This window comes from Theobroma umbraticum, unplaced genomic scaffold (assembly GCF_002168275.2).
Source record: "Theobroma umbraticum cultivar Fairchild unplaced genomic scaffold, ASM216827v3 scaffold_56.0, whole genome shotgun sequence".
NCBI classification, from domain to species: domain Eukaryota; kingdom Viridiplantae; phylum Streptophyta; class Magnoliopsida; order Malvales; family Malvaceae; genus Theobroma; species Theobroma umbraticum.
This window is the reverse complement of record NW_018397256.1, coordinates 5592778-5618992: the sequence shown is the minus strand read 5'-3', so window position 1 is coordinate 5618992 and position 26215 is coordinate 5592778. Positions and strand designations below refer to the sequence as shown.

The following is a 26215-nucleotide window of genomic DNA, read 5'->3' as shown; positions in this document are numbered from 1 at the left end:
TGGAGCAATTTTCTCAATCTTCCCTTACTTCAAAATAAGTGAGAAGTCTTCTTTTAAACTCTCTTTAGACATTGTGGCTATTAGGAACAAATTGGAGCTGAAAATAGCCATTGGAGGCATTAATTACAAAGCTACCACATCACTAAGGTCGACTATGGGAGAGGTGAAGTTGACCCTCAATTTGAAATCTCTTTGAAGTTGTACTTCAAAGGTTGAGTATTTAACATTGAAGTCGACCCTCAACACAAAACAACCTTCATTTCTTTTTTCCTTCTTATGGGGTTAAGTATGGCAATGTGAAAGTGGACCCTTTAAACTTCTAAGGGCTCTTTGAAATCTTTTCTTCCTTCTAGGGTCTAGGATAGATCGTTTGGAGTTGACCTTTTAAGCTTCCTTCAATTTTTCTCAAGCATTCTACCTTACGATTTTGTTTGGTGATGTGTAGTCAACCCAAAACCTGAGCCATCTCATTACTCTTTCTTCAACTCTTCATGTAGGATCGAGTATGGAGAAGTTGTAATCAACCCTAAACTAGTGATATGTTTTCTCTTTGTTTCCTCTTAGTTGAAAACTTTATGCTGGAAAGCTTTTTTATCTTTTCTATGTATAAAAGACTTGTCAAACATTTTCTAAGACCTTAGGGAATTAAGGTGATGAATCAAAACATTTCAAATGCTTTGTGTTCAAACTTAAATCAATATAATTTTGTCAAATGAAAATATAAGTCATTTTTAAGTCTTACAAAAAGGTTTCAAGATATTTTTCCACACATTAGAGGTTTCTCTCAAGTCACTACTTAAAGGCAACAACCTTTTTCTATTGCATCCCATTTATTTTGCCATTAATTCTCTCCAATAGTTGTCCATTTTATTCCCATATCACCAAAGCCATTTATTCAATAGTGCTCTATTCTTCAATGTAAGTCAATCAAACCAATTTGGCCAATGTCTCTATAAAAACATGTCGATTCCCAATTAACATAAAGAATACTCTTTCGATCAATGTAACCACTCCACAATAATCTTCTTTGGATTTTGTCAAGAGTTTCTTTAACCCCATCTGGATTCAACAACATGAAAAAAAAAATGAAAGGCTACGAAACACTAATCTTAATAAGTTACTTTACCTAAATGGAAAAAGGCTTTTCCTACCTAGGTTGTCAACCTTGCTTCAAAATTCTCAACAACAGGTTTCCACATTTTAATCGAAGTTGTTGGTGCACCCACTGGTAGCCTTAAGTAAGTAGTTGGAAAAGTATTGGTTGCAACCTTCCTTGCCAATTCCTTTATAGTTTCATGATCTAGACCAATCTTGTAAAAGTAACTTTTGTGGAAGTCAATCTTGAGTCCAGAAACTACTTGGAAACATCTCAACAAACATTTAGCATTTAATTAACTAATGATACATGGTTTACAAAGGATTATCATGTCGTCTACAAGTTAAAGATGAGATACAGTTAATTTCCATCTCCTAATTTTGACATCCTTGTATAAGCCCAAGCTAATTGCCTTGTGCATCAATGCATTGACTACTTTGACAACACAATTGAAAGGTAATGGAGAGAGTGATTTAAACTCCTAATTCAGAAAATCCTGATGACCTTAAAGTTTAAAAAAAGTTCATGTTATTTAAACTCAAAAAATTATTTTAAAAAAATGATGTTGAGCTCAAAACATTACTTAAAGCTTAATTAAAATTGTCATGGGAGCCATATACACCCTCTAAAGCTTTCATTAAATCACACACATGCACATGTGTGCGCACACACACATATTCCTTATTGGTTCAAAAATTTTAAAATCCAACAAAAAGATCATTTCTTTCAGTAATTGTAGATCAAGTGATATAATAAATTCAATTTACGATAAAAATCTCTTTTAAGAAAAATCTAGGTTTTTTATTTCCAATTTATATTTATAATATGTATAAGTATGAATATTTTGGAAAACTTTTTAATCGATGAAGACGGATATTTTTACTTGTTATATTTTTCAAATTATCATTTTTATTTTAAATATATTATATAAATAATATTTACAATTGTATGTAGTAGCTTCGCAAAAGGATTGGAATTCTAATTAAGAAATAGGCACAACCACTAAATGGGACAAAGTCCAATCATGGTGGGAGATTTTAAATAATTTTTAATTATTGTATAAATAACATTAATAATTTTACATCATAGTAGTGTATACCACACAAAGATTGAAATTCAAGCTAAGAAGTAGGCACAATTGTTTATTCTTTTATAGTGGATTTTGGTTTAATTTAAATACAAAGGTTTCGTTTATATAATGAAATTTATCAAGAGTTTTTTCTTGAAAAGCATGCCTTTGTGAAATCCCTCTTTGAGTAAGAGGATAAGCTAAAAAATCCTTAAGTAATAAGCATATAGATTACATATTTTGAACATAAAACTTAGTTTTAACCTTCAAAAGAATCCACTAACACTTTTAGTTGTTTGTTACTTTTGAAGTAAAAAAATTTTCAAATCTAAAAAGGGTCAAAATATGTGATTTTTATCGAACAATCTTTTGAAAATAAAAATTGGCAATAATGATTCCCTTGATTTTTATATGATCAAAATTGATTTTTTCATAATTTTTGGAGTGCATTTGCTATGGTAAATGGGAATCATAAATTTAATTTTAGTCAAACTTTTTCAATTTTGTTCTTGAAATAAAAACTTAGATTTTGATTCTTTTAGATTTTGATTTTTTTAATATTTTTATTGAATCCAAATGGAACGTTGTTTGCTTATTTGCATTAAATATCTTAAGTAAATGAAGAGTAAAAAGTAAAGAAGACATTTACTTAATGGTATTCAATGTAAATAAGATGAGCAGGTTTTATAGACAATCTATCTTAGAAAACTGCATTTTGTCTCAAATGGATCGATACCTATTCATGATGTAGAGATAAATGTAGCCCAAAATGGATTTATGATGAACAGGAATTGATACATGTTCATAATGTATCGATACATTTTCCCCAAAACCAAATTTATCGATACATGGGCCAATGTATCAACACATGTCATGGATTTTAGAAAAATAGAAAGGGTAAAAACATATTTTCACACCCTAGCTTATAAATATATCACATTTCTCGAGGCTTGGTAGCCCTTAGCCTCATTTTCAATGTAAAACACCTATTCTTAACCTCTGTCAACACATTTTAACCCAAAATTCCATTTTTATGATTCTAAAGCTTTGATTTGGGTTTTTACGAAAAAATATGACATTTTTAGCTTTTATATCTTTTGGCTTTCGATTTTTAGAACTTAAATTATTGTTTTATTGCCCAAATTTTCTATTGGTGATTAAATCTTAAAGGCTTTGTGATTTCCTTAAGCATCTAAGCTCACTTGAGGTGAGGATGAAATATTTATGAGTTTCTAAACATGGGTTTTAGCTAAAAAATTAGTCTAGCAAAAATCGAATAGTTTCGAAAGAACATAGAATAATTATTACAAAATTCTTATTCTAGGAAATGATTGTAATGAATGTTGTTTCAAAGGAACGTGTGAAAACTTCATGGATTTCGTTGAAACGGAGTTGTGTTTAAAGCTAGGAATTGAATCTCCAACTAGGTGAATGGATACACCACTTTCAAATTATTTTGATATGTAAAGCTAGCATGATTTCTATTAAAAGAATTATTTATGTATGTTGAGATGATATCTCTAAAGTGGTTATCAATGGATTTGTGTTTCAAGAATGAAAAATGATTTTCTAAGAAAAATAAATTTTTAGTATTGTGATATGGTTTTCAGATTGTTTAAAAATCTACTATGTAAATACTCTACTATGCATTAGCTTTCAACAAAAAGGGACAACCACCTTATGTTTGAAGTCCACTCCATTACTTCGGTCTTCAGACTAGTGTGGGTACAAGATATTGTTTGCTTATTTATTGATGCTATAATATGCATGTTGGGTATGATGAATGTCGTAAGCTTATGTATATGATATAAATTGCATATATTGTATGAAATGATTAAGTATGTATATTCCATATACTACATAAAGTGATTGAGAAAACATGATAAATGCCATGGAATATGTATATGATGTATTTTTCATATACCTTATGAAATGCGTAAGCTGGTATGTGAAGGACATTTCACATGCCTAATGCTACGAGTATGAGAACTCTATGAGTGCGATTAATTCCACTCTCACATGGTGCAACTGATGACTTCACTCCTATGATGCATCATAAATGTCCAAGGTGTAATGGAATTGTACATTGTCGGCCCGAGGTTGATGGGGGACATACCATCACAAAGTATGAGTTTAATGTTAATCGAATGATCATAATTATTATGTTATAGCATGTACATACTAATGTTGTTTAAACATTTTTCATGATTTGTACTCTATGTTGACATGAAAATGTGCTTAGTGAAAAAGACTAAGCCTTAGAGAAAGTCCCAAAAGGTAAGGGAACTTAAAGAATGGTAAAAATGAAGGATTTTGCCTAAAAATTTGAGTTATGGGCTAAAAGTATCGATACATTCCAAATAGAATGATTTAAAAGGCTTTCTGTATGGGAGGTATCCATACATTTTACTAATGTATCGATAGATGTATGAAAGTATCGATACCTTTAAGAATGTATCGATAGTTTTGGTGCAAAATAGGTTGTTTGATTGAATTTGATGAGAATTTCAAAGGTAAAGGATTCCTCAAGGTCTATATTGACATGTTTTCATACGAATGCTATTCAAATGTATTCAAATAACATGGTTTATGAATTTTATGATTAAATTGTTTATGTAAGACATGAGATTACAAGTGCATGTTTGTGAAATCCTTTTATACCCTGGCTTTTCCCCTTCCCATGTCCACTCACAGAGTCTTATGACGCACATATTATTTTTTCCATTTATGTTGTTGCAGATCAATGATAACATTTGATAGTGGCCAATTTCGAGGATGTTAGTGTCCAATCTTCATTCTTTGGTAGGTGTCTGGCAGCCACTTGATGCCTAAAGAGTCAGTCACATTCCACTGACGAGTCGGTCTTTACTTTATGTTATGTTTATAGACTATGAACATGTTTATGTTGATATTGCCAATGTTTAGGCATCTTATATGAATAATGTTATGTATGAGTTCGTGATGATGGCTCGAGAGCCTGCATGGACACCCGAGGGTGCTAATGATGTTTAACATTTATGTTATCGTGCACTATGACAGCGGCCCTTGTTAATACATATATAGATGTATTAAGTTGAGCTTACATAATTAAGTCAAGAAATTCTTTTATTGTGTAATAAGTTTTAAGAATGTATGTATTACAATTATGTACATTAATGAATGTGATATGATGTTTTTGCATGTGATGATGAATGTTTGATGATATTATGATAAGAGGCTTGCTTCGGCCTAATGGGTTATGCTCATTTAGGTCCATGTGCTGGTCACAATCCCCCCAAGAAATGGGATGTGACAGCCTTCTATTCATTCAGTCAAAATTTACACAGGCTTCAAGGGATAACATAGGATGGCTCAAGAAACAGCCCTCTTGCTTTTTCTTTACTATATAAAATAATGGTGATAAGTTGAATACATTCCAATCTGGACATAAACTAAAAATCTAGGTGACAAACATCCTAGGAACCAAACTCGATCCATTCTATACCATATACAATAATTGATGTTTATACAAAACAAAATAACACAAAACTTGCCAATCTAGTCCACTTCTAAGGAGGGTGTCACCTATGTCATAATCCTTAAAACCCAACCATTCCCCCCTTCATCACCTTGCTATTTGCTAATCTTTTTTTTAATGTTATCTCTTTCACAAAAAAAATTTTAAGTGGTTTTGTTGCCTATTAACCCCATTTTTTACTAACGTATCTAACATTCCATTTGCTTCCCTCAATGTATGGACTCTTAATGAGTTGTTCAACTAGGTTTTCTAGCTTTCAATATACAAGATGGCCTTCTTAAGTTTGCATGGAGCTTCTTTTAGATTTAGCCCCTGTTTAACAACATTGATGGAACCATTCTCCACAATGAGACCGTAAGACTTAGTCCAATTTAAGGTTGCAAAGATCAAGAAAGCTTCTCTCATTGCCGTTAATTTTGCTCAATTTGAGTTTCTCACTCTAATTACTTTTAAGAATAAGACCTTAGTGTGACCAAGCTCATCTTAGCACTCTTCGAATACCTAATTTGCCTAGGTTACCTTTTGTCACTTCATTTACTTTAAATTTCAACCACTTTTTTGGAGGCTTATTCCAACCTTCCTCTATGGAGCCATCTTTTTGGAGACAACCGTTGTTTGAGACTCTTTAAACACACTAGCAAGTAATATGTTTTCCTTTGGTCATTTTGCTTTCACCCACTATGTTATTCTCAATTTGATAATGTTACAAAATTGTAATTTATACTAGATTTTTCCTTCAAACACCCTTATCTTATACAATAGTTTTTCACTGCTACTCTTCCTTCGCTTGCTTGCCAACAAAATGCTTTTAGTATGAATGGAGCTAGGATAATCCATATGAGTGTTTAGAAATTTGATTTTACAAAATACTTGTAAAAGGATCTCTCTATTTAAGTACCATCCATAGCTCCCTTCTAAGTATTAACTTGTAAGCTTTTTCTAAGGCAAAAAGTCCCTATTATTTGTATCAAGCTATTACACTAAGTTATCTCCTAATCAAAAGGGTTCCTCCTCAACTTAATGTTCTGTTTCCACATGTTTTCCTCTTGTATATTGAACTCTTCATTTGTACCCTCTTTATTTATCATGAGTGCAAATATTCTAAGGAAAGCTGTCCCAAGAATGACTCCTTCTACCCATTTGTCTTGCCAAAACTAAATGTTTTGTCATTCGTCACCTTGAAGCTCGCACCTTCTGTCACAATATGATAGAAAGCATTATTTTGTTCTTGACTTTTGATGTGACGATCTTTCCTCTACTCTATATGATTTCCATATTCCATTTTTCATTCTCAACACTTCTCTTTTTTTTTTCTCGACATTAGTACCTTCATCACTTTGCCATTCTACCATTATTCTATGGATTTCATTTTCCAGATTGTCGATTTTCTATTAGTTGTTCCTGAAGGTTGTTGTCTACCATTTCTTGATCACAATCTTTGTGCTCTTAAGATATCTACTATATCTTTGGCGCAAATTTTCTTTTGAAATTTTTTTACCTACCACGTGGCACTGATATGTCATATTTCTATGCCACATCATCATATTAGTACCACGTGGCACTGTACATCATCATATCGATGCCACAATGCATGCCACCTCATCATGTAGGTATCACATCATAAAAATATGCCACATCAATGCTGATGTCAATGCTAATCTCATATCTTTTCATAACTTCTGTTCATAGTGTTTGTATTCTTGGGGCAGAGTGTCCATTTAGAAACTAATAGACTTTTATGTAATTTCGATCAAAACTCAGAGAGTAGGGGTATTTTAACCTAAGAATATCTATCATCTACTATTTGTATTTTTTAAATTTATTTTCAATTTAGTCCCTTAACATTCAATTTTGTTTAATTTAGTCCCTATATAATATATTTTTGCTCAATTTCATCCTTATAACGAGGCGCAAAATTTTTTAGAATTTTTTTGACTTGCCATATGGCATTGACCACATGGCATTGACAAGTTGACGTATGAATGCCACGCCATCATATTAGTACCATGTGGCACTACCATGACATCACATTGGTACCACGTAACATGTTCCATCAACAAAATGTATCACGTCAGTATTGACATCATCTCTTTTAACGAAAAAATTAGATGCCATTAGGGGGAAGGATTAAATTGAAGTAATTTCAAAATAAAAAAACTAAATTGCTTTGATTTTAAGTACAGAGATTAAATTGAATAAACTATATAGGTATAAGGACTTGATGGGTGTTTTAACTTTTTTTATACAACATCATATGTCACGTAATGACATCATCAAGATGACAGGTTAACATATTATGTGACAAATGATGTGACATAAAAAATTACTAACTATACCGTTGATTAATAGAAATTAGTCAATGATTAGTAAAAGCGACTTATTTGATCCAAAATAAAAATTCAAGCACTTTTTTTAATACTATAAAAGAATAAGGGTTAAATTAACTTTTTTAATGTAGTTCGGGGACTTATATACATATTTAGCCTTTATAATTCCAATCTAATTTAATTATTTAAATAATCTACCATTCTATTTATTCTTAGAAGTTAAAATTATAAGAGCTTTTAATTATTTAATAGCATCACCATTCTAAATAGTATTTCAACCAAAACTTGCGAACATTGTATTTGTTAGCAATTTTTACCGTATGATATGCTTTCTTGTCATGCGAATTTACTTTTTCTTAATGATGATTTTTTTCATGATTTTATTTTGTATTTGAAAATTTCACGAAATTGTTATTTAATTAATAAAAAGTTTATCTATCTCATCAAATACTTTTTTTAAAAGAAAGCTGTGAGAAAGATTCCATTAATGGAAGATGCAAGACAACGAAAGAGAGCATACCATCTCTTTGTACAGGCTGCAGTGGACAAAAGAACTGCAGCATCGGGGTACCCAAGCTCAAAATTAGGGGATGAAGGCAGAGAACAACTCCTGCAGTAAAGTAAATATCGAAGAACTATCACCACAGCAGCCTCATCAAGGCACAGCTGCTGGGAACCTGTACACAGCATTTACCAAATTCCAGGCCACGAGACATAGAACACAACCGCTAACAATAGACCCCAGCAACTTCCAACGGCCAATGCCAACAACAAAAGATCAGAACAGCAGGCTTAATGCATATCAGACAGAGCCATTAAAAGGGGCGCTATAAATCAGGAGCAACCATCATGAATCCAGAGGAAGTCAACAGGCCGAACCACCCTTCCCTTGGCCAAGAAGTCTGCCACATCGTTAGAGGATCTAGAGATGTGTTTAATTATCTCATTAAAGGTTATAAATTATATATTTCCTAATTAATATTTATTGTTTTCAATAGATTTTTAAATTCTCAAATATAATTTTTTGTACATATCATTATAATTAAAGTGTCAATCATGTGCCACAAAAGCTAATAACATATCAAATATTTAAAATGGAAAATTTTTTTATTATTATTAACGTGATAGAATACAAGTTAATATATAGAGAAGCTGTACAAGATAATATTATATATGAATTTAAAATAAGCTGAAACAACTCCTACGATTGAGGAGATAAAGTATGACTCAAAGGATTTGAATTATCCTTTGTTTGTGGAGTCATCTGGCTGACACGTCCTCGCAAGAGTGGTGTGCCATCCAAAACACCAATCTTGTGCTTGAGAAGATGATGACGTTGTTTGGACAGAGGTTTGGTGAGACAATCTGCAAGCTGATATGATATAGAAACATGTTGAACTTGCAACGTTCCTTGCTGGACAAGATCACAAATAAAGTGCACATCAATTGCTATGTGCTTCATCCGATTGTGCATGACTAGATTTAGAGAAAGATAAGTGGTGCTGAGATTATCACAATAGATGGTGGGAATCTGTCGAACTGGAATGCAAAGTTTACAATGCAAGGATTGGACCCAAGTTCGTTCAAGAGCAGTTGTGGCTAAAGATTGATGTTTTCATTGGATGATCGAGCTACTACACGCTGTTTGGAGGATTTCCAGGAAATGAGGTTGCCACCATAGAAGACCAAATGTGTTGATGTTTACATGTAATCATCCTTGTTGCCTGCCTAATCAGCACCACCAAAAGCATAGAGAGAGGAGAGTTGGCCTTTGTGTAGGTGAAGACCATGGAATATGGTGGCTTTGAGATACAGCAAAAGATGTTTGAGAGATGTCAGGTGTATGGCAGTGGGCTTGTGCATAGATTGAGCAAGATGATTCAGTGGATATCCAATGTTAAGCCCAGTCATTGAAAGATATTGGAGTGCACCGATAATACTCATATATTGAGATGAGTCCACGGATGGGGTGACATCATGCAAAGTGAGAAAGGTGCTGGTGGAAAGTGGAGTTTGACCTTCTTTTGCATAAGCCATAGTTGTTTGTTCCAGAAGGTCACGGATATATTTGTGCTGGCTGAGAAATAAAGCTGTTTTGGTAAGAATGACCTATATGCCTAAAAAGAAATGAAGAGAGCCCATATCTTTTATTGAATATTGCTTGGCCAGAGAGGAAATACAATGATTGATGACAGACAGGGAAGAACCAGTGATTAAAATGCCATCCAAATATACAAGTGCATATAAGAGGGTGTTACCTTGATGGAGAATAAAAAGAGATGAGTCTAATTTGGTGACATGGAAGCCATGAGAGGACAGAAAAGAGAGTAGAGCATTGAACTAGGCCCTGGGAGCTTGTTTGAGCCCATATATTGATTTTTTTAGACAACAAACATGGTTAGCAAATTCTGGATTGATAAAGCCAAGTGGTTGAGTCATGAAAACTTCTTCAGTCAAGTGACATTATTCACATCCAATTGTTTAATGGACCAGTGATTTTGAAGAGCAATAGAGAAGACCTAACGAATTGTGGTTGGTTTAATTACCGGACTGAATGTTTGAGAGTAATCAATTCCGAGCCGTTGATGAAATCTCTTAGCCACTAATCGTGCTTTATACTATGATATTGAGTCATCTAGGTTTCTTTTAATGTGGAATACCTATTTGCAGCTAACAACATTTTGTGACTTGTCTTTAGGAACTAAATCTCAAGTTCCTTGAGCAAGTAATGCATTGAATTCATTACTCATTGCCTCACGCCATTCAGGAGACTTCATTGCCACAGAGACACATGTTGGTTCAATGCTCGATGGAAGAGGGTGTTTGGATGTTGTAGAATTGGCCATGGATCTTAATCTCGTTAGAGAGAAAGTGCTCCTGATACCATATAAAATATTTGAAATGAAAAAATTTTATATTATCATCAGCGTGATAGAATGCAAGTTAATATATAAAGAAGCTGTACATGATAATATTATATTTGAATTTGAAATAAACTGAAACAAGTCTTATGATTGAGGAGATAAAGTATGACTCAAAGGATTTGAATTATTCTTTGTTTGTAGTCATCTCCTAACAATCTAGAACAAGCAAAGACGAATTTATTGGCTTTCAAAGCTAACCTTAATTCACTTTTGAACTCGTGCCTGATAAGCCCAACACATTTTTTTGGTTCTGGACAAGCCCAAATTTTTTAAGGCGGAGTCAGGTGCATGAATTGGTGTCGGAAATTGATAGGATGCGGACCACGGAGTGTTAAACAAAGTGCTAAATTTCATTAAGCATTAAACATATAAAACATTAAGGGTGTCTTTGATTCGTAAGAGGCAATAAAATGAAAATGGAATTGTCATAGGAATAAAATAAGAGATTAACAATTATTATGTAATTTGGTTCATGGGAATGAAATAAATAGAAATTATTATTATCAATTATTCTAATGTATGGGTGGCTAGAATAATTTTAAGAATAATTAAGAAATAAGTGATAAATAACAAAACAATCTTTTATTATAATATTTAAGTTTTAAATTAAAATATTTATTATTTTAATAATTTATTATAAATATTTATAAATTGTTATGTAAATGTTAATATAAATATTTATTTTAATTTACAAGAAATTAATTATTTATATTTCATTTCAAATATTAATAATATATAATTAAATCATTAATTTTATAATTTTATTTTATTCGTTATTTTAAAAATATTAAAATATAAAAAGTATATAATTAAAATATTAATTTATTTTCAGTTTTAAATATTAAATTTTTGTAATTTATAATTAAAAGTTAAACCTTTCTATTTTAACTTCATTTTAATTTTTTTCTTTTTTATTTTTTATTATAATATTTAATTATTTTAATAAATGTTTTAAAAAATTAATAAATTTTTATTTAAATTTTAATATGATTATTTATTTTAATTTACATAATATTAAAAATTTATATATCATTCAAAATATTAATAAGTTATACTTAACAAGTTAACATTATTAGATTATTTTATTCTTTATTTTAATATATTAAAATATAAAAAATTTATAATTAAAATTTTTATTTAATTTCAAGTTTAAAATAGTAATTTTTTTTAATTTATAGTTAAAAGTTAAATCTATTTATTTTAAATTCATTTTAATTTTTTTATTTTAATTTTAAATTCATTTTAATTTATTGAGAGAAAGAGATCGGCAGTTGGGTAGAGAAAGAAAGAAATTGTAAAAAATGAATAAAAAGCAATTTTATAGCATGATAATTCTTAAAAAAATTGAAAGATAATTTTGTTCATTAATTTTTTTTACTCTATTCCTTATTTCTTCCAACCAAATAAGGTGTTAAAGAAGGATTAGAATAAAGGGGAATGAACCAACCATGCTGTAAGCAATATAAAGCCACAAAATTAAGAATTAAAAGAGCAGATTAAGGAACAAAGGAGAGATAGATGATCCTCTTCAAACATCATAAATCTTATGGAAAAGATGGCTTGATGAGAGCAAAGATACCATTGGCACGATGATTGTTTTAAGGCATGGTTAAAACATTTCAAGCAACACACATTTGGGTTCTTTTCCTTTGGCTTGAAAGCCTACTAGTTGATTAATGTAGATTTTTTCATTGATTTGTCTTGTGAGAAATGTAGTTTCCACGTCTATTTGGAACTGTGAACACTTTTTGTCCGCGTCGATTTAAGTTTCTTTTATTTTATTTTACTTTGATTTTGTTTTGTCTATTTTATATTGTACTTTATTTCATTTGTTTGACGTAAAATTTCAATTGCATTGAACCCTTTTTCACGTGGAAGTACAAAGCAGCTTAAATCCAAGTCCAAATGGAGCGGTTTAGAAAGATTATTAGTAATTACAAATTAATTTAAATAATGGCGATCGCCCTCTCCTCCCTTTGCCAAATCCCTAAAATATCTTCCCATTTCCAATCTATAAAATTTGTCCACAATCCCTTAAATCGACCTTTAACAAAATCAAATCAAATCAAACCAAATAATACTAACATGAAAGGATTTGCAATTAAATGAAAGATTCTAAAAGAACACCTATAAAAATCACTAAAAAAAGTTGAAATAGAGAGAGGAAAAAGAAAAAACGAAAATACCCTAGATCTAGCAAAGGGAGATATTTTCAGAAAAGGTTTAAAATTTTCTTTAGTTTAGGGTTTAGGAAAAATTAACTTTGAACCCTAAACCTTAAAACAACTACAAGAAAAAATGAGAAAAACTAGAAAAAAAGATAATAAAAATGAAAAACGGAGCAATGAAAACCCTTTTGAAAAATGAGGTTATTTTCTTGTTTTATGGTTGAGATAGTTTCAGAAAAGGTTTAAAATTTTCTTTAGGTTGTTGGGAATAGATATGCAGAGGTTTAGGTTAGATCAAAGTTATGATGGGTTGTAGCAGTGTTCAATAGTAAAGAAAGGTCAAAGGTTAAGTCATTTGCAACGACAGTGCGGTGGCCGTGTGGTGTTTCAAAGATCTGCCAAAGTTTTGCATTTGGGGAGAACGGGTTAAGTCTGCAGGTAGATTTGCAAAAATCAATGTCTCTGGAGAAACATACCGTTCACAGCTAGGGTTTCGGCTGAGGGAAAGAGCAGCTAAACGACATCATGTCAGTCGTGTGGGGAGGTGTCCAAAGCAGCCAACGTGTGTGCTCCATTGCTGGTGGGCTTGAGGCCGAGTGAGCTGCCATTTTAGGCTTTGATTGAGCAAACCTACAGTCGGCCCTTGCTCATGTCAAGTTTGATCAATAAAGTGCGCCCAAAGAAAAAACAATGCAAGCTTGTTCATGGAAGTCGAGTCCCTTGGGCAGTCCATAGCCCAAACTTTGCTATTGTTTTGGATCCTTTGGTTTATTGGGTTTGGTTTGTTTCTGTGCTTTTTGGATTTGTTTGATTTTATATTTGTTTTATGTTTATTTATTTTGTTTCTTTAGTTTCTTCTTCCATTAATATATACGATGCAATTTTTTTATAAAATATGTAGTTATATAAAATATTATATGGTAAAATATATATAGGTATATAAGAAATAAATAAACTTGAAGTTTTACTTTTAAGTAATATTTTGAAATTAGTTAACGCTATAAAAGTGAAAATCTTAAGGATGATGCTCGTAAAAAAGGACACAGAATATCTGGGCTTCTAAAAATAAAATAATAAAATATTTCATTTTTAGAAATACATATGATAATAATATAAAAATGTGTATTATTTGAGTTATACTAAAGATAGAATCTTGACCCGAGACACCACAAGTCACAATTTCAGGTTAATTTTCTTAAGTGATGGATTTGATTTAAACTCCACCAGTATGATAGAAGGGTTTTTATTTTAAGTCTCAATATTTTAATCCAAATAAACATTTTCAAATTATCATTTTTCTTTTTCAACTCATTTCTCTTAATTTTCAAGTCCTTGACTATTCTTTTTAGTTCAATCTTTGTCTTGACTAAGAATTCATTTTCTACTTTAAGCTTGGATATAATGTTCTTGTATTTCAATGTCTTTTCCTCAAACTCAAATACTAAATCATCATATGTATCTTGTAATTTATCAAATGAATATGAGTCTTGATCTAAAGTACATGACCTAGTATTAGAAGAGGTAGAGCATACCTTGGTGTCTTCTAGTGCCATGAAGTAAAGGTTGGCAAGTTCATTTTCTTCATCTTGAGATTCATCACTATCACTCCAAGTGGTATCTATGGCTTTTTTATTGAAGTTCTTTAAAGCACTCTTCTTGTTTGGGTATTCATACTTGGTGTGTTTTAATTTTCTACATTCATAGTATATCAAGTGATCTTTGCCATGTTTTTCTTTTGGCATATCTTTTCTAAGGGGTCTCTTACCTCTATAGTTCCTCTTCATAAATTTGTTGAACCTCTTGATTAGCATGGTTATGTCCTCATCCTTTTCACTTTCATCTTCTTCAATTATGGATTCTATTCCTTTCTTCTTAATGTCTTTTTTCTTTTCATCATCTAGAGAACTTTTATGTTTTAGGGTCATCTCATAGGTAAGTAAAGATCTTGCAAGCTTTTCTAGTTGAAAATCATTTAGGTTTCATGCTTCTTCTATTGCTATCATTTATGGTCTCCATGACTTGAGAAAACTTTAGAGTATCTTCTTAACTAATTAGGCATTTAGGAAGTCTTTTCCTAAGACCTTCAAACCTCTAACTATGTTGGTGAATCTCTCATTCATTTGGTTTATAGTTTCACCTTCATTCATCTTAAATAGCTCATAATCATGTTTAAGAAGTCTTATTTTGGATTTCTTAATATGGCTTATTCCTTTGTAGATTGTTTCTAAGGTATCCCAAATTTATTCTTCAATTTCACTCATAAATACTTTATTGAACTCATTAGTACTAAGAGAACAAAGAAGAGTATTGAAGGCTTTGCAATTTATTTGTTTCAACTTTTTTTCTTTGTCATCCCACTTTTTTCTAGTTTTAACAATTGTTTGTCCATTTACTTCCTTAGTAGGGACATGAAGACCATCTAAAATAACATTCCAAACTTCAAGATCTATTGATTGAATGAATATCTCCATTCTTTTTTCAAATAAGGGTAATTTATACTTGAGAAGAATAAAGGTTTTTAAATAAAGTGACCCTCACCAAGAACAACTAAGGTGGATTCCATCTTGATATGTTGGGCTTTGCTTTTGGATCATTCAAGGTTGTTAGACCTGTAAGATTAAGCCCTAGCTTTGATACCAATTATTAGTGCAATAAACTCAATATGAGTAATTCCAAGAAGGTGGAGAATTAGAATCTTTCAAACATTCTAGCTAATTTTAGAAAATTAAAGTTTTTCTTAAATGGAAAGACTTCTTTGAACTTGATCAAGATGATGAGAAATTTTAATCTAAATTAAAATGGATTAAAAGATAGAGGCAGCACAAGAATTTTATAAAAGTTTGTCCTTCTTGCCTACAATGCCTTTTATAGATCAAGCATAACCTTAACAAATGTCTTTTCAAGGATAAGACTAAACCTCTTCTACCTTTTATTTAGTTAATGTATAACACACAATCTACCTTTTAATGGTTAAGGTGAAACCCTCAAGTGTTTGTAATAAATGAAAAGAAAAAAGCTAATATGCCCACCAAAGGCTCAAATGGCAAATGAGTGCAAATGTTTGATAAAAGGAGAACTAAGGATTTAAAGCACAATAAATGATACAATTTGAAGATTTGCACAAATGTGAGAAGTGAAAGTGCTAATAAATGTTGAGAGTAGAAATCTTTTCCCTTTGTTGTGTTTGAAAGCCTTCCAATGTTAATAAATATGGTGGGAGCTTATATTTATAGTTGCTGAAGCTTCAGAGGTGGTTGGAGGTGCATTAATGTGAAAATAGTTGTTTTGCACTTTGTTCCAAGCTCCAACAATCACCTTCTATTAATAGATTTCACGATCTATTGATAAATTCCCTTCAAAAATTTCAAATTCATATCAATCTATCAGTAGATGTAAGTATTTATTGATAGATGCAAGTCAATGTCCTTGTAGAGTGCTTTCAAGTGGCCATTTATCAATAGATGTGCCGTATCTATTGATAGATGCAAGTCAAGACCTTTTTGAATTATTCTCAATAGATGTTCATTGTTTTTGAGGTCTAAATGCTAGAATAAAACTATCGATAGATGTTTTTCATCTATTGATAAATAATCTATTAATAGATAAGCCTGTCTATCAAAATTTGAAGAACATCTATCAATAAATTGAACATCTACCAATTTCAGTAAAGCATGGATGACAAGTTTATCTTCATTTACAAGTGAATTCACCAATGCAAGTTCATTAGCAATGTTTATGAAATTTTGGAAGTATTAGGCAACTGTCTTGGTGCCTTTGGATTTAGTAAGTTTTTCTCCTAAGTTCATCATTCGAGATCTATACTTGTTAGCATACAACTTATTGATTTTGATTTGAGCATCAAAAGAAGTTTCAATAGAGGCAAAGAAAGGCACAACACTTTCTATAGCATATGAAATAATACCATGAAGTAATGGTTGTTCTTGTTTGACCCAATGATCATATTCTGTATTAACAATAAGAAAAAGGGGTTAAAACTTTCTTGTCGTATCATGGCTGGAAGGCAAGGGGTGGAACCATCCACATATCCCAATAACTTATATCTAATTAAAAGAGACTTTAATTGAGTTCTCCATGAAGAAAAGTTGAGACGAGTGAGTTTTATAGGTAAGTATGTAGCAGCATTAATAATGATCAAGGGATATTGTAGATTAGCGAAAAGAAGTGTAGGATTAAATTAGGTTGTTGGAAAGCAAGTTGTATTTTTTGAGCTTGAAGAAGACATGATTAGTTGAGAAAAAAAAATATATTCTTAACTTGTTGGAGCTTACAATGGCTCTAATACCATAAAAAATTCAATATAGAACATTAAATATGAAATAAAACTATCTTTGTACTTCTATTTGACAATGGTGTATTTATAACACAAAGATAATAAGATAAGATAGTTATCAAAATTTTAGTTGATAAAACAATTATCAAAATTCTAGTTTAGATAAAACATAATCCCATTTGCAGATTTAAATATATCATCCTTAATGTTTATTTATTTCTTCTGTTATACTTGTTTCTTATTCTTGGATTAAGCGTTATCTACATGTCAATTGAAGATTGAGCTTTATCTGCATGTTGAGTTAATTATTGCTATCTATAACTCTAAAGCCATGTATATTTATTGGGCAAACCTCTCCTTGCATTCAAATGGAATTATATGTTATATGCACGCAAAATTCCCATGTTTTTAACTTGTGGTTAGGGGCTATCCCCTGTTATCCCAAAAAAAGATATATATTACTGCTCAAAATTCAAAAACTGTTCCACTTTGAGCTTTGTCTAGTGGCAAATAAAGCAATAGACTGAATGGTGCATTGGCGCTAGGCTCATTGGCTGATTCTGTTGGTTACAACAACCATTGAGATATAGGCATCTAATAGCTCATAAATTATTAGCCTGTCACATGAGTCTAATGAGCACACCTTTAACCAAATCTCCAAAAGTTCACAAATTTTCTTCAATGAAATAGAGTAAAGGTGACCCCTTACTCCATTTTTATGTGGAATAGCTATCCAACAAACACCCATACTGCAATTTAATACGAAAAGTTAATCTTTAGCAAGATCATTTGAATTGTTACTAATCACGCAAGCTTTATTTTAATCAAGAAATGTTTAAGTTTAATGATGCTTGTCTACTCCTTTGTTTGTCAATTTTAACTCCAATGATACATGTCTACTTCCTTTTCTCAATGTTGGCCCGAGTGTGAGTGCTTAGGTTATAATGTCTCGCAATCCTTCCTTTTTAAGCCTGTTTGGCTAGGAGCTAATTTGCTGGCCCTATTTAGACAGCTCTAGCTAAGTAATCTATCACTTCAATCTAAATCTTCATCATACTTAGCTTGAAAATATGGTTTTCATTTAAAGTTGAAAAGAGAAGGGGCCTCTTGATTTCCCTTTATGATTCTCTTCTACTAGTCTATCCATTGCCTCTACAGTGGTTAGCATGTGAAGTCTCTCATTGAATCTTTGAGGACCTCCCACTCCAACCCAATCAAAATCTGAAAATCTCTAAAATCCCATTATTCCAAGTAGGTCCCCCCTTGTCTGAAACTTAATGTTTATATATTTGTGAACATTTAGTTAACCTTTCCACCTGTAACATCCCATCTGTCTGATTTTCTTTTCCAGAAGCATTTCTGTATTCAGGCGAGGACAGAAACAAGCTGTACTTCATAACCCCTGCCTCCTTTACATTGGTCTTAAACATGCATGATGTGGTTGCTTGATTTTAATCTGTTAAATTTATCAAAGTCCCACCAACGGTAATGATATATAGAGGCACATAAGCAATGTTTAGTGAACTCACATCATAGCATTAAGGTGCTGCTGATTTAGCATATTGCTTAGAGTTGGAGTTTTTTCTATATCTGAACAGGAATAAGCCTTTTGCCATTCTGTTAAGCTCATTTCGATAATCCTCTGCACCTAGTTGTATGGATCTCAACGCCAAGCCATCGCCTTCTGAGGCATATCCCGAGACAATGGATTTTCTTTCGCGTGCATGGTGCAACTTTGCGGTTCAAGCTCTCCAACCTGAGTTACATGATCAATCTATTGTTGTCTTAGACAATCCAATCAAGAAATTTGAGAGTGAAACACCAATGTCTTTAACGGTGAGTACTCAAACTGCAACAATATGTTGGCTTACGTTGCACATGTTGCAATTTATATGCTAAGGGCGAAAAAGAAAAATTCAATTCAAGCTTTTGTAACTTGCAGAAGATGGAGAAAAGCACAAAGATCGATGCTACTGATTTCAAGTCGTCTTTGCCACCATGGAAATCCAATGATATGAAGGTAACAGTTCAATTAATGCTATTGGCATTGTCAAAATTAATAGTATTTTTTATTTCTTTACCTTCAATTAAAACAATGGATTGTTCATTTTATCTTCAGTCATGGATATGGATGCAACAAGCAATGCATCCAGAACTGAACTACAACAGCTGTTTGCGAAAGAAATGGGTAGGTGGTTTAGGTACTTGGTTCTATTTCTTTGTAGTTGTTCTTGAAAAAGAGCCTTAAAACTCCTCATGTATATGAGCAGATGCCCTGGAAGATAGTCCCCTTTAAGGGTCTTTCAATCAAGAAATGGTTGAAGGAGATGAGAGCAAAGCGGAAGGAAGAAGAGAGACTACAAAGAGCTGAAGTGCACGCTGCAATGTCAGTGGCAGGATTAGCAGCTGCACTGGCTGCAATTGCGGCTGAGAACTCCAAAAGGGAGGATTGTAACCCAACCAGGGAGGCTGCAGTAGCCTCAGCAGCTGCTCTGGTTGCAGCACAATGTGCCAAAGTGGCAGAAGCAATGGGGGCAAAGAAGGAGCAGCTTGGCAGCCTTATAGGTTCGGCCATGAGTGGTACCAGTGCGAGTGATATCCTAACGCTAACTGCTGCTGCTAATACATGTAAGTATAAAGATTATATTTTATGCCTGATCTGCAATTTTTGCAAATAAACTGCTCTGAGTATGTGCCTTGAAGTTACTTTAAAAAACACCTTTTTATCCATGAAGTTAGGATGAAAATTTACTTAAACCTTTTTTGAAAAAAAAATAACAGTACAAATTATCAAGCCAATTTTAAAATGAAAACTATGTATTCCTTTATTATTTATTTCTCTATTTCATTTTTTATTTTTTATTTCTCTTTTTATTTTGTCCAAGACTTTTTTGTTTTTAGTTACAAAATTTTGAGATTTAAGTAGTTATGAATAGGATTGAAAGATTTAATCAGTTTTAAAATTATCTTTAATTATTATCAATTTTAAATTTATTTAGGTTAAATCATAATTCAAATATGTATTAAATTATATATAATTCAATCACAAAAAATAATTACCAAAATAAAATTTCTTCCATTAATTTTTATCATTAGTCCAATTAATATTTGTTCAAAATTAACTTTAAGTATTAAAGTATCCTCATTTTGTTTGTTTTCTTTTTATTTCTCCTTTCCCCGCTTTTTCCAATTTTTTCTTTGTTTTAATCCATTTTTTATCACTCAACATTTTTTTTCAAATTAAACTGAAGGTAATTGATTTATTTTAACTAAAAATAATTTAATACATTTATCTCACAGCAAATAAATAATTGAATTGAAGATAAGTTTAATAAATTTAGTATGTAATTGAATTAAAATTTAATTTGACAGTAAATAAATATGATGTTAAAAAAAATTCAATCTCAAAATTAACTAAATCTCGCAATTTTATATTTAAAAAAATATTGTGTAAAAGAAAAAAGAAAAGAAAAATAAACAATTAAGAAACTGAAAAAGAAAAGAACATAAATGATTGTATTGTAGCTAGCATAAAGCGTTAATCTCTGCTAATGTTCATAACTTATTCTTGATTCTAATTTTTCCTCCTAATAAATTATTGTAGCATTAAGAGGAGCTGCTACCCTTAAATCAAGAACAGGATGCAAGAACGGATTGAATGGTAGCGCCCCCGTCCTGCCAATTGAGGACAGCAATGATTTTCCTTTCGAGTTTGAGAAGTGCAGGTCAATGCTAGCAAAGGGTGCTGAGCTAGGTGTAGAAACACCAGATGGTGAGTAGATCTTTTATACTCTAATATTCTGAAAAAAAAATAACTAACAAAACTATGAAATTGATCATCTGAACTTGATAGAGCATCAAAAGATATGCCATTTATTCCATTTGAGAAAATAATTAACGTTTGGAGCTTTGATTCTATTTTCCTTATCAGTTAATGCTATTCCTAAACAGGAAAGTACAGGGTCAGATCGGTGTCCATCGTCCTGGACGGTGAATCAAAGGTCAGCCTATGAAGCTGAAGCCCCTACTTCAGAAATTAACAATAACTGAATGCATTGAATGAAATGCTCTCTTGGCGTGCGAATATTTGTTTATAATTAGCTGCTGCCTTAGTCCTTAATTGATTTTTTATTCATATAATACACTTGGCAGGTTATTCTTAAACTAAGGAAGCTCAGCCTTTTAAAAAGCAAGAAAGAATGTGAGTCACACATTTTTCATCATTTCACCCCTTTTCTTTTCATTTAGCACTCCATTACATTTTACAAACAAGTTGTTTAAAGAGTACGATCACATGGAATTTGATCAAAATCTGGATTCTTTAATTTAGGCACTGTAATGGATCTGCATGCTGAATTGTATAGAGATCCTGAAGCTGATGAGACTACGGATACATGTTATCTAATCCTGTTGACCACAAATTTGGGGACGATTAAGCTAGACATGGTAGATGATTACCAGAGTTACAAGACATGGGCTACAACCATTAATCATATGCTTATGCTTTCCACTTCTTTTACCAAATATGAAGTTCAATTCTACAAAAACTGAAGTTACTGTGTTTTTGGTGATGTTCTGCATCAATCTATTTTGGATATTTGTAATAGTATTGTATATTGATTTACTTTGTAATAACTCTTATTGGACATAAGTATGTGGACTTCTCTTGTTAAATCTTGAGAGAGCAGCACAATTTAATTGCCAAGAACTGCCTCAAGCTGTCGCCGCCAACAAGAATTGATCAAACCTAGTTATTACTCAAATCTTTACACTTTGGATCTCCTCTGCTAACTACTATAAGAGAAAAGGAATTGATATATACTACTTCTCAAAGCAAACTTTACAATCATGGCGCCTAAAGTTGCACTGAGCTACGCCATTCGCATATATATATATATATATATCATTGGTTGTTTATTAGTTTTTAAAAGAAATAGCAATCAAGAGTTCAAGATCACTGGAGGGTAATTAAAAGACATAAACAATTATTTATGGTATCTAGAAGAATTTTAGGCCAGATAATCAATCTAATCCATTAAAACCGAATGCAGAAAGAGTAGCAACATAAAAACAAGCTTAGGATTCTGAAAGATAAATGATAATATGCCTTGACATTTGTTGTCTAAAATACACTTAGGATGCTTCAGAAATATATTCTGCTTGGCCAATTCTATGTTACAAGAAATTGAAACTTACAGTTGATGCAATTGTAGATAATTCCAGGAATAAATCCAGTCATACACCATAGGAGTTTGCAAGGCTTCTGAGAGCATAAACTAGTGACTTTAATTTGATAATATGCTCGATAGACCTCTGAAACATGGTTTCTAAATCAGCCTCCTCGCAACCTGGAACGATCCTTCGCAGAGTACAAAGATTTCTATGCATTGAAACTTTAACAAGCTTCACTTTTTTTCTCAACACTAGGCGATACATTCTTGTCCTTTGAGTTCTTTGATTCATGGACAAGAAGCAAGCTTTTTTCTTGTCAAGTGCAAGAAAAATTTGGAGCTTGGAAATTCGTTGTTCGCCAAAGGAGTCTATGTAGATGACTCACTTGCTTGGGGCCATTTAATAGTTCAACCTTTAAAGCTCAAGATGGGGGAGATATGGAGCAAATTGCTGTCTGAGGCTTTTTCAGTACTTGTCAGTTGTCACCTAGTGAACATCACTGTATATCTCCATACACAGCTTTAGTAGTAAACTCTAAATTTCCGCTCACTTGACAGTATGCCGTAAAGTTTAACTATAATTAAAGGGAGGCAATAAAACTAAAAGGAACACAAGAAGCTGGAACTAGCCTCAGGATTTGTTTTTGGAAGTGAATTCAGTAGACAACAAAGCATGGTGCACTACATTAGGACAATTTAAATGTTTCCTCTCAGAAAACCATATTAATTTCGACACTGCACCCCTCGCCCCAAGAAACAAAAATTATAAAATAAATAAATTAATGTGTGTGTGTGTGTGCCACTAGTTAGAGATATATAAATAGAAAAAGTACAAAATGGGACTTTGTAAAATTGTTTCCTGTGACAAAAGTGATGAAAAAGTCATTACAACATCGACTTAATGGTACTGAATCCAGCATTTTTCCTTTAGTAAAAAGCAATCCCCTCCTTTGTTTCACATTAATTACAAATAGATACACTTTAGCTAATCTGCATTTATATTTTGGAATTTGGGTTATATGTAGATCCTTTTGTTAACCGAATCATCTTTATTGTTGATGGAGCTTAACTTATAATCTAGTAATTATGTCGAAGACATGGGTTGCCTATCTGATGCGACAACTTTTGCAGGATCATAAAATGATGGCAACCATGTTGGCCAGGACCACATTATGTCTAGGTGGTGGGCATGTTTTCTGCAGTCCATGTCTCCTCATCTCATTTCTCATATTCTGCAATGTACTTCAGATTCCTTTTCTCTGCAACAAAGCCTGTTTAGCCTCATTTGAGATATTTGTCAACCAACCCAACCACCTAATAAAGCTTTGTTCTTTTGCAGCTACCCCATCCATCTGTATAAAATCTGCTGGTTATTCTCCGAGGGGGGGGGCGCCTGAACCTTGACTCTTTGAGGTCCTTCTGAATTGTGACAAGACCAGAGCAAGTAGAATTGTATAGTCTTTTCCAGCATTTTTAAATTTCTATCTACCAACTGATCAGCTTTGTCTTTTTTCTCAATATACCATGGAAAAACTGATCCAGGAAAATGGAGCCTTTGATAATCCATTAAGTACATGAATATTTCCAGAAATGTGGTCCTTCCTTGCATATCTTTTCTCCCATTTAAGGATCTGATGAGAGCTGCAAGTGGGTCTTGTTTATCCTACCCACCAACAAGAGATTGATTGAATGTAGATTTCAGACTGTTTTACAGCAGGTAGAAGCCCATAACTTCAACACGAACTGGCAAATCAGCTGAACATGTATGGTATAGAGTTTTCCATTATGGGCAGAGTGCAATTTAGCTGCTGGATTTCGATGTGGATGGGGTTCAAAGAATGTAGCTAGTTGAGCCAAGTAGGCCAACTTAAAAAAGGACAAGCTAGCATTTCAAGTACAGTTCACTGCATCCAAGATGACCTTTGAAATATATCCATACAAAACCAGTGTTCCTGATCTGAAATTACAACTCTTCCAGTGGAGATGCTTGGATTCATGTTGAGACAAGTGCAAAAGAATACACAGTTTCACTACAGGATTTCTCAACAGCTGGCCTGTTGTGTTGTTGTCCAAAAACAACTAAACAAAAGCAATAAACTTTGCTTATTAGTTGCGGACTTCTCTTAGCTCCAGATTGTGCTAAATATTAACTGTCTGCAAATTAAAATGAAAATTGTTTTGAATACTACGTTACGTGTGTCATTGTGATTGCAAGGTAATCAATAAGGTTGCCACTGTATCTATGCTGCTCGGGGATGCAAGCAAATCTACCAGCATCTTTTGTAAGTTATAATTGCAGTCTTAGAATAAGTTTCGAGAATTAAGCTTCCACATCTCATGGTATATTTGGTTCGGGAAATGAAATAGGGTGAGGAAGAAATAATCATGTCGTGAGAATAGAATGAAAGAAGAATAGTTATTATATAGTTTGTTTTATTGAAATGGAATAAGATATGAATTGATATTAAGATTTATTCTAATGTTAAGTTAGTAGGAATAGTTTTAAAAATAACCAAAGAATAAGTAATAAATAACAACAATACTCTTTATTATAATATATAATTATTTTTTTTTATTTTTTTGTTTTTTAAATATTAAAATATTAAAAATTTATAATTAAAATCTTAAATATGAATTTTTTTATAATTACTATACAGTGAAATGGTAAAATAGTAAAAAAAATATTTACATTAAATAGTCACATGACTTGCACATGACTTTGATATACTCTGGCAGTTGGCATTCGATCCTCAGACTTTTTTAGGCTTTGGTTTTTTAAACTTCTATCTTCAATTAAACAAATTCTCCAAGTAAGTTTATTAAAAATATAAAATATTAATTTTTAACTTTTTTTTTTCCATTCCAGTATATTTGTTTACTTTTCTTTCGTCTTTTCTTTCTTCTCATTAATCAACCACTAGAAATGTAGTCGATGTAATGGAGCTCTAATCTGGTGCCTCCTGTGGCAGGATATGATGGGAGGATACCAATTGACACTTCTCATAGCCGGCATGGGTGCTGTCGTAGCCGGATGCCCTTGCCCTCCATTGAAGAATTTTAGAAAAAGAATGAGAGAGATAAAAGATGGTAGAGAGAGAAAGAAAACGTGAAAAATGGAAAAATAAATTTTATGTTATATATATGATGGTAATTTTAAAATTTATTTAAAGATAATTGTGTCTAATAAAATTTTGACTTTTTCTCCACCCTTGTAATAGCTATTACTGAGATCTCTCTTTGTAATTGCTATTTAAGCTTGTTCAATGGAATGATCGTTTTGAAAAATGATTATTCTTATGAAACAAATAAGTTACTCGAGAGAACTTAGAAATAGAGGAGAAATAACTATTCTATTTCTCCAACCAAATACTCCGTGAGTGATAAAAGATTTTTAGCGCGAGACGAGGACAACCATAAATCCAACTTCATGAACCACCTCGGAAAATTTTCTAACCCATCTCGCCAGCCCTTTACACTCCCTTCTGGACCCTACTAATATTACTCGTGATGCGGTTGCCTGGTAAACGTCTAGGCCATAAACAAGCTCGCACGTTGCTTGGCGGGTACAGCTCTAGGGAATATCTCTTCCCATCCGCAGATGTTATTCATATTTGGCAACGTTCTGAGTCAGACTTAAATAGTGTGTGATAAA

General features: G+C 32.2%; 2 protein-coding genes across 2 annotated transcripts; one reads left to right on the top strand and one right to left on the bottom strand.

Moving 5' to 3' along the window:
* Positions 1–19004: 19004 nt before the first annotated feature.
* LOC110411527 (auxin canalization protein (DUF828)) lies at positions 19005–21943 on the top strand. The gene is made up of 8 exons (XM_021421723.1): positions 19005–19228; positions 19335–19412; positions 19512–19580; positions 19663–20020; positions 20997–21164; positions 21344–21393; positions 21545–21593; positions 21723–21943. The coding sequence occupies exons 1-8, from the start codon at positions 19049–19051 to the stop codon at positions 21941–21943; spliced, it is 1173 nt and encodes a 390-aa protein (XP_021277398.1). The 5' UTR covers positions 19005–19048.
* Positions 21944–22476: 533 nt separating this feature from the next.
* LOC110411615 (uncharacterized) lies at positions 22477–22870 on the bottom strand. Its single transcript, XM_021421845.2, has one exon. The coding sequence runs from the start codon at positions 22853–22855 to the stop codon at positions 22628–22630; it is 228 nt and encodes a 75-aa protein (XP_021277520.1). The 5' UTR covers positions 22856–22870; the 3' UTR covers positions 22477–22627.
* Positions 22871–26215: the final 3345 nt, after the last annotated feature.